We start from the raw sequence: 13,665 nt of genomic DNA on the forward strand, positions 1-13,665 counted from the left end.
TGAAATTTGTATTGCAAGTATATCTGATACTCGTACTACAAGCAAGAATTACTGAAAAATAAAAATAAATTAAATTACTGCAAAATTTATTCAAGGTGAATTCTGAGATGATTAACTGAAAATCACAAACACCAGAATCCACATTTGTGCACAACTAAAACTATGATCTTTATTATGGAAAATGGTTTTTGTAGATCGCAATAACTTGTGATGAAACTTGGAAACATCATTTTGATCCATTATCCAACACCATAATGGAATGGAAACAGTTTGCCTGCCAGGAAAAATTCAAAACCTATGGGTCAACCGGTAAAGTGATGCTAATGGTGTTTTAGGTCTATAAAGGCCTAATCTATTGTGATTCGAACATACAATCAACAGCAAGTAATATCACAACATGCTACAAAATAAAGCAAAACCTGCAATAAGGAGGAAACATACTGGTTCTCTCTTAAAAGGCGTAATTTTTCTGCTTGGTAATGCCCACTCCCATACTGCACAAAAGACACTGGAAGAAATTCAAAAATAGGGTTGGGAGGTCCTGTCTCATTCACCTTATAGTCCAAATCTCACACCGTCAACTTTTTTTGTTGTGTTCTCAAAGTGTCTTACATGACATCAAGTTTGGCAACAATGCATTGGTCAAGAATGGCTAGGCTACAGGTGAACAATTCTTTACTAGTACCTAAGTGTAAGGAAAAACTATTTGCAATTATATTGAAAAGCAACATTAATATCAATGTCATTGAATAAATAATAGTCTGCAGTTCTTCATTTCTTTAATTATAATTATTGAATGACTCTCTTATAGATTTCATATTACACTTTTTTCTCTTTAAACTGTAAAAATAACTACAAAAATATTGGACAAGGGACTACTAATTCACTAGTTTAAGGCTAAAGAAAAAATTAAATTTTTTCTTTAATCTGTTGTAAACAATATAATTTTTAAAAAAATTTTAAGCATAAATATAACTATTATGCAATAAAACATGTACACTCTTTTGATCAAAATTTGAATGCTTTGCAAAAAAATCTCTTCTTTCTGACAGAATAGAATGCTACAATTGTGTCCATAATGAACAAGCATATTAAAGATCAGAAAGATTTGATGCAATGAATGTCACAAGAATTTCAAATAGTCATGAAAATTCTTACTACAAGAATCATTTTTATATATTATAGTTTATTTTAATTAATACTGCATCAATAGTTATGGATATTGTCTTTTCAACAATATTATACAAACTAATAATCTTGAAACAATTATCAAATAAATTTTTATGCCAAAACTTATTATTCTTATGAATTCTGGGAGGCAAACACCTTTTTTTCTTGTAAAACCATAAAAAAATACTTTCACTTTTTTTTTACATATATCACAAATTTCTTAAATTCAAATGATGAACTTAATTTTTATGTATTTTACTTTTAAAAATGAAATATCTTACTGAATTTTAGACTTATCAACTTCTAGAGATAATTACTGAATTTTGGTAATTTGCAAAACACAATGCACAAATCCCTTTTACAATTGTATTTGTTACTGAGGATTTTAGTTGGGATTTATTAGTTTACTTTTTTACGCTACTGTCTTTATATGAGTATTTCTAATTTCACGTCAACCTAAGGATGTTACAGAAAAACTTATATATGTGTAAATTAATATTACTTAATATTCCTACTGGTTTCACATACACATGACAGTTCATGGAATATATTACCCTCAGATTAATGATACTGTACAGTGCTGACATTTCATTTTTTTAAAATAAATTTTGAAGTCTGCATCAAAATCAAATTCAAAGTATATATCAATCCTTTTAGTTGATGCTATGGATAAAATAGAAATGTTAAATTTCTATGAAATTTCTCTATTTTTATAACATAAAAACATGTTTATGTCGTCTCTAACGTTAACATTAAACAAAGAGAGACGTATGAAATGTTCATATGAAAACCCTGCAAAATTTACAGTTCTTCATACCTATATTTCATTCAAATAAAAAACTTATTGTTTATGGAAAAATTTGAATTGGCATTGATTTCATGTCATAAAAATTTTTATTTCAAGTCAATGCATACAAAAACTATTTAATTAGAAAGGAATGCTGACTAAAATAATAATTAGAAGGAGTCTACACAGATTTCAAAAGCTGATTTCTTGACCTTTTTCAGGTAATTATAAGATTGACAGTGGAATCTCAGCATTTCATAGATCTGAAAATCGCAAATCCAACATAAGAGTGCTAGAAATTTATTAAAGATATATGTATATATATTTAATATTAGGGTTCAATAGTCTCAGCCTGACGTAGTGGTGCAGGTATGACCAAATGACTACAATGTTTATCTACTACGCCTGTAAATAGCATACTATGAAGTTCCAGATGCGTGCATTTATTTGCTTGTTTGCAATGATTGAATAAAGTAAACAAGTTTTGATATTTTCTGAATAAATGGATAAAACTGAAATTTGAGCTATTATAAGGTACTTTGTTTTAAAAGGCTTAACCGTGATGGACATACAAAAAGTATTAAAGGATTCTTACCCTTAGTTTTCACAAAACAAAGGTAATTAAATGGGCAGGTAAATTTAAATGTGGTCATACATCCATTCAAGAAAGTGAATGCTTGGGGCACTCAAAGACTGCTACGAATAATGAAATCATCATAAAAATCCATAATGCTGCATTAAATGATTGCAGTCTAATGGTGGTACGCAAGTTAGCTAAAATGTCAGTAGATTGTGTCCACTTTATTTTATATAATGTTTTGGGGATGAAAACGCTTTCTGTTCAATGGATACTTTCCTTGTTAACAGACAACAAAAAACGCATTTGACTGAACTACATCTTGAGGGTATTAAGACATGTAATTGCAATTTGCTGAGTTTCTTCATTTTATAACAGTATATGAAACGCAAATTCACAATTACAGGCTAGAGTCCAAAATGTGGGTGGGAGGAGTTTGAAGTACACCAAAGAGAGAAAAAACAGTTCTAGCTGAAAAAAATTCATTACTACTGGTTTTTGGGATTCTCATGGTGTAGCGCCAAAAGACTACACTGAAAAAGGGAGGACCATCACCAGGAAGTATTATGCTTCACTACTACACCCAATGAAGGCTAACTGTCTGCATCTAAACAAAAAGACAGTACTCTTTCACGATGTGTCTACAAACACGTCTCATGGAGTTTTGTTTCTGCAAAATAACACATTCATAGCTGAAACAACTGCTCATTTCGCAGAACTGGACAAATCACATAATTAAAAAGTTGGAAAGTCATTGGTCTAAATGAATTGAATTGCTAAGTCAAAAAGAAACCAAACATTGAAAAATAAAAAAAAATTCTGAAAAATCTTGTGTCTCCTTTGTCAGGCTGATAACTTAATGAACAGCCCAAGTATATATTTCATCTGGACAAATGCCCAACCTCGCTTCATTTTCTCTCTGTTCACCATTCTGTTTTTGAACCTTTCATTTATTTTAATGTCCTAAATCAATTCCTTAAATTTCGCAAATACCTCTTGGGACATTATGCGTACATGTGAAAAATGTGTGTGTATATATATATATTAACATATTGACCATTGTACTAATTAAACTCAAAAAATAACAACTGCATTTTGGTGGTTAAGTTGTTATTTTTTGAATATGTATATGTATATATTTTTTTTTAGTGACAGAAATCACCTAATACAGAATATTGAGACGAGACAATTTCTTACCTTAATTTTATCATGAAAGTACTTTCACAGGATCTTGAATCCTCAGTAATGATTAAATTCATTTTATTAAATTGCATATTAAAGAAAAATAACAATGTACTTGTCATTAAAATTAAAGCATGCACATGATGTAATGTTTGCTGTAATATTATAATGAAATCTACATATTAATTTATTATTTAAGTGCTGCTATCTGTTGCTGTTTTTATAAGAATGTCTTCCTCAAATACTGTCTGGTGGTTATCAAATTGAAATTCTGTTTAGGTGGTTTATGAGGAACAATATGAATCGTAAAATGATTAATTTCAATATTAAAAAAAACACACACATACAACTATTTATTATGTATTTTACATATACAGAGTTGCCAGAAAGTTAGAGATAGGCCTACATTTTGTCAAATCCACTTTGGTCCCACAACAAACTGTATTTCAGTCAATGTTTTTAGGCATCTAATTACGAGTTTTCATTTTTAAAACAGGACTAAAAAAAATTGTTTTTCTGACTAAATTTTTTTTTCCTGAATAGCTAGTCTTACAGCTATTAGATTTTTACTGTAGCTTTGTTACGGCATAACTATCATAAAAGATTACTCTCATTTCTGTTTATAGATCAACATCTGCAGTTGTGGATACATTCCTTAACAGTTTGAATGAGTGTTTACAAAAATTTAGGGACAGTGATAACATTACCTTAATCGGGGATATGAACATCCACTTAAACAGAAACATAAACAAAGCTTATGAATATTTCAGTATACTATTATTAAATGACTTTAAGTCATATAAACCCACAAGGGTACAAGAAAATACCGAATCTTGTATCGATCACATATTCCCCAAGAATACTAATTTTTATTTTGAAAATATTATTGGATCAATTCTTAAGACTAAGATCTTCAATCATTTTTGCACTACCCTCCATCTTGGAATGGAAAATAAGGTAAATAACTATACTAAAGGGCAGTAATTTAATAAGTAGATTACAAAAAGTTAGTGCAAAATCTTAAAGTAGAAAAATGGAAGAATATTGTTGGGTATGCACAGACGTTGATCTACTAAATTCTTTTTTGAATAAAATGACATCATATACAAAATGTAATGTGTAAAAACAAAAACACACAAATATAAACCTGTAAAAAACTGGATAACTATTTATTATACATATAATTATATTATTTATATTATATATATTATTTATTATAATTAATTATACATAACTCCTCAAACAATCTTTCACTGTCAGTTTAAAGGTTAAATATAAAAAACACAGAAAAATCTTTTAGGCAAACTAATTAAAAAATATTAACATGACTAATATAAAAGTAAAATTTTATAAGGTAAAGAAAACTGTAAAAAGATGAACTATATAAATGAACTATTAAATATTAAAAAAAAACAAAAATTATTCTAGAAATAGACCCTCAAAATGTTAAATGACCATTTTGTTCAAGTCTTGATGGTTTTGATGGGAGGTGTCAAAGCTTGTTTTGATGAACATCTAACCTTAAATATTAAAAAAATGTTATCATAAATGTTAAAAAAAGTATGTTTATGACATTTTCTACAAATCACGGTAGTTAGTGAGTTTCCTAACCTAAATAATTTAACCATGCATTCAATAATCTGTAAGAGGCCAATTTTTACTCAATGCGTGTCCCAAACCAGAAAAAGTGAATAAAATAAAATATCTTGGCATCTGGGCAGACCCTCACCTTAAATGGGATATGCACATTTAACAATAAGTGCAAAAGATAAATAAAGATATGTGCTTAATCCATAAATTTCACCAAATTGGTAAACAACAAAATAACACTGTCACTAGACTTGTATATTCTGCATATGTTCAGTTAATATTGCAGTATGGAATATGTTCATGGGGCAAGGCAAGAAACATGCACTTTAATAAAGCATATGTGCTTCAAAAACACTTTAATAAAAGCAGCTATACATAGATCCAGAGTTTACTCTATAGGGGACCTATTTAGGGAATTTAACATGTTAACAATGAGACAGCTCTATGTCAAAAGCATTTCTTTATATATTAACAAATATATAAACCTCTTTAATACCAGTGATTCATATATAATCTGAGGCTATCTAGTATCAACTTTATAATACCCTGAAATGATCTATCAGTAATATGCAAAAGACATTCATGAATATTTTTGCTAAACTAATAAATCTTATTCCTACTAAATTTAGGTATAGCAAGATGAGCAAAAAAACTTAAATAGATGAGTGGATAATGACAAAAAATATCTATGAATCACACTATTCTAAACATGTTTTTGCCATCCTGTCTAAATGATACAAAATTAATTAATTTTCTAATTCATCTTTATAACGTTTTTTTTTTGTTTTTTATATAAAATCCTGTAACACAGCTAAATCCTAACAAAGAAGGCAAACTTATTAAGGGCAAATTTATAATTATATTTCTAATATTAATACTAAGATTATTTTATATTGTAACAAAATAATGTTAACAACATAACAATATTAATTTTACTCCAATTTATACGATATAATAAGCATAACTTCCTCTATGAATCTTGAGATCTTGCTGATGGTGAGAGGGCTTAGTGCTCAATGTTACAGAGTAGCTGGAATAAAGATGCAACCATATTGGAGATGTATTTGTTAAGAGCCAGACTAAGGAGTGATTCCTACAAGAGAGCAGCAGCTCTTTCAGTAGTTGTTAAGGGTGTAGGTCAGGAGAACTTAAACGGCCATATCAGCATCACTCAATCTTCTAAGAATTGCGCAGCTGAAAACAATGCAAAACTACAGCTGCTTTTTTTTTTTCAAGAAACTGTAACTCTGTAGTAACAAAGATGGAGGCATCTTCCTTGGTAAAATATTCCAGAGGTAAACTAGTCCCCCGTTTGGATCTCTGGGTGGGGACTACTAAGGAAGGTTCACCAGAAAATTAAAAAATAACATTCTGAGTCAGAGTGTGGAATGTTAAAAGTCTAAGAAGGTTCATAGATTAGAAAATTTAAAGAGGGAAATGGATAGATTAAGAGTAGATGTAATAGGAATTAGCAAGGTTCGGTGGGAAGAGGAAACTACCTTTGGTCAGGTGATTTTAGAATAATTATCACAGCTTCAAATAAAGGGCAGGCTTCAAGATAGGGAAGAGAATAGAGTATTTCAAAATTCATAGTGACAGAATTATTGTAATAAGGATAAAATCAAAACCTAAACCGACAACAATTGTTAACATCTATATCCCTTACAAGTGTCCATGATGATGATGTAGAGTATGTATAGAAAGAAATTGATGAAACAATTAAACACATAAAAGGGGATGAAAATTTAAAAATAGTTGGAGATTGGAATGCAAACATTGTAAAAGGCAAAGAAATATTGTGGATGAATATGGACTGGGCAAAAGGAATGAAAAAGGGGACCAACTTATAGAGTTTTGCACAAAGTATAATTTAGTAACAGCCAACATTCGGTTTAAAAATCATCATGGAAGAATATACACACGGAAGTAGCTAGATGGTTTTGAAATGTGGTGCTGTAGGAGAATGTTAAAAATCAGATGGGTGGATAAAATGACAAATGAAGGGGTGTTGCGGCAAATTGATGAAGAAAGAAACATTTCGCTAAACATCAGTTTAGCGACCAGTGTCCTAACCAGCTCCTAGAGTTAACCTGATTGCGTGAGTGCACTAAGTATGGTGCCACACACCACTTGCTTCGTGTCCCACCGCTCACTTGTCATGTATTCTAAAATGGGTTGGCGCCATTCTTGCTGCCATGCATCCATCGCAAGGCTGTAAAGCCTCTTCCACAGACGGAGATGGGCAACTGAATGAAATTTAGAATCGGTGCATTAAGATCACCGTTCTGTTCCGGTAAAGGCCTGGCTCAAAACCACATCCCAAATACCTCAGCCTCCCTGTCTCTTTGCAACTTCCATCTCTAAATTGATTGGGAGTGGTAGCCTTGTAGGAAGTTGTTTTAAAAACACCAGTGCATACTATTAAGGCTCCGTGCTGGGCACTCCTTAAATTCTGAATAAGTGTTCTATTTCTGTCCAACCTATGTGCCCAAATGAATGCAGGATAAGAGGCCATACTTTCAAAGACACCTTGGTACACCATGTACCAATGACGGCCTGACAGCCCGTAGTCCTTCCAAGCAATCCTCCTAAGCTTGTGCATCACAGAGACGATGTCTACTCCAAATGGACTTATTTGCCTAATGTACCAAATCAGTTACTTGCCTAATATGGTTGCAAGTAACCAAACTTCTCATCAAACAAAATACCTAGGTACTTATGAACTTTAGCTCGGCTGATCACACAGCTTTTATACTTAATGTGGGGGTTTTACAACTGTACGATAACTTGTCTGCACCCTTGAGAAGCATATACTATGTCTTGGGCACAGAAATCTTTAAATGTTGCATGTCCATCCAGTCCTTCGTGGTTGACAAAGCTGCCTGCACCCGGTCTTCTAGCTATGGTCATGAATTACTACAAACTAAGAGGAGACAGTCATCAGTGAAAGCCTGAGCCGTGACCCCTTCGGGAAATGTCAATCCCAGAAATCCATCAAATACCAGGTTTCACAGCAGGGGACCCAGAACGGAACCCTGCGGGCTTCCCTGGTAATGGAATTTTCTACAGCCAGGTGTGCATCTCTAAACAGAGCCGTATGGTTAAACAAATAGTCACATACTAGGGCCTGCAGGGCTACGGGAACATTGCGGCATTCCAACTCATAGAGAATACAACTCAAAGAAGGAAATGCTGCGCCTCTATGTCTATACATAGAGGCGCAGCAATTTTTATAGAAAAATTGTCAAAACATATTTACAGTTGGCGCTTTCCACCTCGGCAAGAGCATCTAAGATGCAATCCTCGGTGCCAACCCCTTTTATGATGCCATATTGGCCTGGATTTAGAAGACAGTTCATATCGATGCATTCCCAAAGCCATTCCACAACCAGCTTTTTAAGCAACTTACCGATAACTGGCAAGAGACTGATGGGCCGATAACTGCCAACCTCACTTGGATCCTTTTCTAGTGTTAAAAGAGGAGACATACTTATAGGTCACATATTAAGGCAACCTGGAATTGTGACTTTAATAATGGAGGGACAGGTAGAAGGGAAAAATTGTGCAGGAGGCAATGTTTGGAATATGTAAAACAAATTGTTAGGGATGTTCAATGAAGGGGGTATACTGAAATGTAAAGACTGGCACTAGTTAGGGAATCTTGGAGAACTGCATCAAACTAGTAAAATGACAAAAAAAAAATAAGCATAAAAGTGTACAATAATATAAATATTATTTACATCTTCATATTCTGATTTTCTTGATATTACTACTAAATCTAGAATGTTGAATTTTAATACATGGTTGCGGGTGTTCATTTGCTATAATATTGCTATGCTCAATTTTTTTTTTATTCTATTGTCATTTTCTAAGATAATAAGTTTTAATTTTAATTGATCTCAATCTTTAACAATTAAGTTTTTGTTTGAAATAACTTTTACTTACTATTATTTATTTTAAAAATAGTTTTTATTTTCATATTCCCTTTTTAGAAATATTTATATAAAGTGGTTCATGTCTGCACAGTCAGGTTATCCTTTGCAGGTATTATGTTTCCTAACTATATTACAATTCTCTTTTATGTCATATTTTGTACAAGGGAAATAATGGAAATGAATATTTAATAATAAAATAATAATACAACCTGGGGACAAAAAATTCCTAATCATTTGGTCACCTCTCAAATAAATTTTTTTTTGGGAAATTGGATGGCAATTTTGGGCATTTTGTTCCATAATAACTTCCAACTGGCAAAATTTAGATCTATTCTGATTGCATAGATGTTTTCTCTGCATCTTGTTGGTGGATTGGCTGGCTGCATGTACACTCTCTCATGATCTTGTCGTTGTGTCAGACTGTTGTTAATAACCTCGCTTATAACACTTTTTACTGTTTTGTGTAAGTAAATACTGTAGAAATGGGGCAACCATTTGTAACTGAAGACACCAAGCGGCAAATTACTAGTATCCAAAAGTGTTGTAACTCATACTGATCATCTAAACTTAACGTGTCTAAAACATGAGTTGAGAACACAGTGAGATGTTTTAAGGAAGCCACAAAGTGGCAGATTGTGCAAAACCTCGCCTCGTCAGGATCGAAAGCTTTTAATTTTGAGATGTAAAAACAGAAATGCAAATTGTAGTGATTTATTGTATGTTATGAAGGAAGATGACACAGACTTCAATATTTGTGTGTCTACTGTGTCTTCAAGGCTTCGGGAAGTAGCTCTTTCTATGCACTCCTGAAACCCTTGCTAAATGATCTGACTAAAAAGTAACATAAAATTTGGTGTAAGGCTCGACTTGGCTGGTTAAAGGAGGCTTGGAGGCACATTGTCTTCTCAGATGAAGGACGATTTCAACTAATTCCTAGATTCAGAATCAGGGTCTGACATACAAAGACTGAAAGATTTTTGCCTGCTTTATCGCTCTGACAGTTCAGGCTGGTGGCGAGGCCGTGATGATGTGGGTTCCATCACATCCGAGGGTCCAGGGAAGCTTTCTTTTGTTGAAGGGATTATGAATAGTATAAAATATGCCAAACAATGAAGGAAGTCATGCTATCTGTCGGTTAAAAAATTGCTTGGTGAAAACTTTATCTACCAGCAAGACAACGCCCTCATGTCACAACTCTCACTACACTACGGACTGGTCTAAGTAAGATGTTGAGGTTCTTTGAGGACTAGCAAGGAACCCTGACCTCTAAACTCCAAAAAATATATGGATGGTTCAACATCTAGCCAAACAAAAGCCTAAGAAGACAAAACTAAAATTTATGTTGATGAAGATTTGGCAGAACATTAACAAGGATGAGTGTCTGAAGCTTACAGACTACATGCTAAAGAGGATGAAGGAGTGCTATAAGACTAAGAGAGGCCTCATCAACTACTGAAATATGTACTGTATGTAGACTACATAATTTTCTTATTTTGTATCATTAAAACTACTTTCTTTTAAAAGTTTATGTTTTTTTTAGACCTGTCCCTAAACTTCCTGGCATCATTGTATATATATTGTATAGAGATTATTTTTAAATATAAAAGAAATTTATTAAATTATTATTTATTATAAATTTGATATGTAATAAAAGCATAGCTGTTACATCTGGATCATCTGTTTTGATTTTTTTCACTATTCACTTATTAAAATCAATCTATTACTCTAATACAATTAGTCTTTCTTTTTGCTTATCCATAGGAAAATAAAAACATTTTATAAATTTTCATGAGGATTATTGCATGTGATATAGTTTTATTTATATATAAACCGTTGAGTTCATTACATTTTGTTTGTAAACTTTGTTTCTGGTAATGAATCAATAATCAAAACAAAATACAGATTTTTTTTGTGTAACTGACATGTTAGTCTGATACAAAAATACTAAACTTGTTTCAAATTTTGCAATGTAACCAAATTATTTCATAAATGTCTTATTGTGGGTGAATGTTTGTTATAGGGTATATTAATTTTTTCCTTTAAACTAATTGTCACAGTCTTTTTTACAGCTGTGGTACATATAAAGCACCTGAGAAAGGCACCCGTCAAGAGTTAGCCTTTCTGTAAATAATGATGTTGAGCCAGCACTGTGGTAAACAGACTTGACACTTATAAAGCTGAATATCACTTGCATTTTCAAAGCATTCACATACTGATATATGACAGTATATTAAGTTGAGAGAAGAAATCTTAATAAAACAGTGCTACTTGTCATTCTTGAGAAGATTGTGGTTTTGGGGGCGACTTATTACAACAGTTATGATAATGGCACTTAACATTACATACACACATTGTACCTTGATTTCTATTTCATTTTGCAACCTGGGCTGGACAAGATATTGAACTACCTATTCCATTCAGACCCATGAGCATAATTATACTATTATTTTTAAGTTTTTACACATTGTATTTATTTCTATGGGAACTAGTGCTACCTGTCAGATAAATGTATAACTAAATTATACTGGCAAAAAAGACGAAGCCATTTTCATGGTAGTAAATAGTAAGTTACCAATTTTTTTTTTAAATTAATTTTGTTTCAATATTACTGTAAAGTAAAAGTATACAAGGTATTATCAAATAATAACATGAATTTAATTCTCATCTTTTCAACTGTGTTCTTTTTTCTACTAGATGGCAGCATTCTCTACAATGTATATCAATATTTTCAACTATATTAAATGTGTAGTTCAATTTTGGCAGCCAAGTAATAAGTATGTATTTTATTATCAATGGCAACTTATTTTGTTTGAAAATGATGGAACAAAGAATTTCCATTAAAAATGAAATAAAGTGCAATGATGAGGTGAAGATCTCAGTGAAGACTTTTGGCGAGTTAACAGATACAGTTTAAATAAGGCCTGGAGATGAAAAAAGGTTGCAACTACTAACACATCAACAACTAATAAAAATATCAACAAAATAAAGGACATTTTGATAAATAATTATTTGAGAAGTTAATGAAGAGGTGAGAATCTTTTGGCTCATTTGAAGCGATTTTGACTGACATTTTGGGTATGAAATGAGTAGCAGTAAAATTTGTTCCAAAGCTGTTGAAATTTTTTGTCTATATCAAAATATTGTCTCCAATAATATTTTGAGGACTGGAAGAAATGTGTCATAATCTGGCATAAGTGTGTCGCATTTCCACAGGACTACTTTGAAGAGGGACAATATCAATATATAAGAATAAGTCAATTTTCTTTTTCATAAAAATAAAAGTTCTTGTTACTTTCTGATCCCATCTCTTATGTAATCAATCTCTCTAGTACTTAATTCTGCTCAGTCTATACCAATGGATGCTAAACAAAATGTTTACTAAAACATGAACTTCAGCTGTAAGCTGGAACCAACACTGCTAACTACTATTTTTATGTAATCTTATTTATTCATTTTTTACGTTGATTTAATTCTTTAATTATTTTTAACATTTATTTTTCTTTTAATAATGGGCATTTACAAAATTATTATAGATATTAGACCAAAACTAGTATAAAATTTGTGGACAGATCTTACAGAAATTCTTTTCTTCCTCTTTTCAGAAGTTGGATTTTTTTCATGCAGAAATAGATATACAACGAACATCCTAGACATCCCAAAAAATGGAAATCTTTCAGATTTAGATAATTTTTTAGTGATATTGAAGGTGTGAGAACAAGACACCCTTTTGCCTCAGACTACTGATGTAGTTCTTTAAACAGTTTCAGAGAAAACAGGTTGTGGTGACTGCAACGCCTAACTTAATGAACATATGAGATATGTGATGTCGCCGATCCAGAAGACATTATTACTAAGAAGAAAAAAGCGACAAAGATTTTATTATATTCAACCAAATATTAAGTGCAATGATCCAGGAGTAAGCATGAGGATGTTGCATTACTTACACCTTTAGAGTACTTTACAAGATTTTTTTCTGATAATTTTTTTGAATCAGTGATGAAATACATCAAGTCATGTTTGTCCCACAAAATGTTGCTAGAAACTTTAAATCTATTAGATCTGCAGAAATGGAAAGCTGGTTTGGTACCACACAGCGGTTGGGACACTCAAAAACGTTCTCTTGCGAGCAAGAGACCAGTGCTAGACCAGGTGCTTGGGATAGATCTTTTTTTCAGAGACAATTCCTAGAGGTAAGTTTTTAATTACAAAATAAGTGCTATTCAATAAATGCTATAAATATTAATTAAAACGTTTCACTCTGTCTGAAATTAGTGTTTGTCCAGCAAATCAAACAAAATCAATGCATTAATAAGAAAATAATCCTCCTGAAAAAGAAGATTAATATCAAACAATACATAAATGGGAAACGGTATGCTGTGTGGTAAATCAGGTAAACATACAATTATACTACATACAACTGAATT

The 13,665-nt window shown here is 31.8% G+C and overlaps 1 protein-coding gene across 7 annotated transcripts in view; it reads right to left on the bottom strand.

The window, feature by feature from the left end:
• The window catches only part of Pss (phosphatidylserine synthase 1 homolog l(3)77CDf), a 93,376-nt gene that overhangs the window by 45,531 nt on the left and 34,180 nt on the right, over positions 1-13,665 (bottom strand). Inside the window, exon 7 of one of the 7 annotated variants that reach the window (XM_075356473.1) lies at positions 2,078-2,220. The exons of 5 other annotated variants lie outside the window; for them this stretch is intronic. In XM_075356473.1, coding sequence (XP_075212588.1) covers positions 2,128-2,220 — 93 coding nt within the window. In that variant the 3' untranslated portion in view covers positions 2,078-2,127. Of the gene's footprint in view, positions 1-2,077; positions 2,221-6,221; positions 6,501-13,665 lie in introns of those variants that run through there. One more of the 7 variants, XM_075356476.1, reaches the window with a different exon arrangement.

The sequence above is a fragment of the Lycorma delicatula genome, chromosome 2 (genome assembly GCF_047948215.1).
Source record: "Lycorma delicatula isolate Av1 chromosome 2, ASM4794821v1, whole genome shotgun sequence".
Taxonomy (NCBI): domain Eukaryota; kingdom Metazoa; phylum Arthropoda; class Insecta; order Hemiptera; family Fulgoridae; genus Lycorma; species Lycorma delicatula.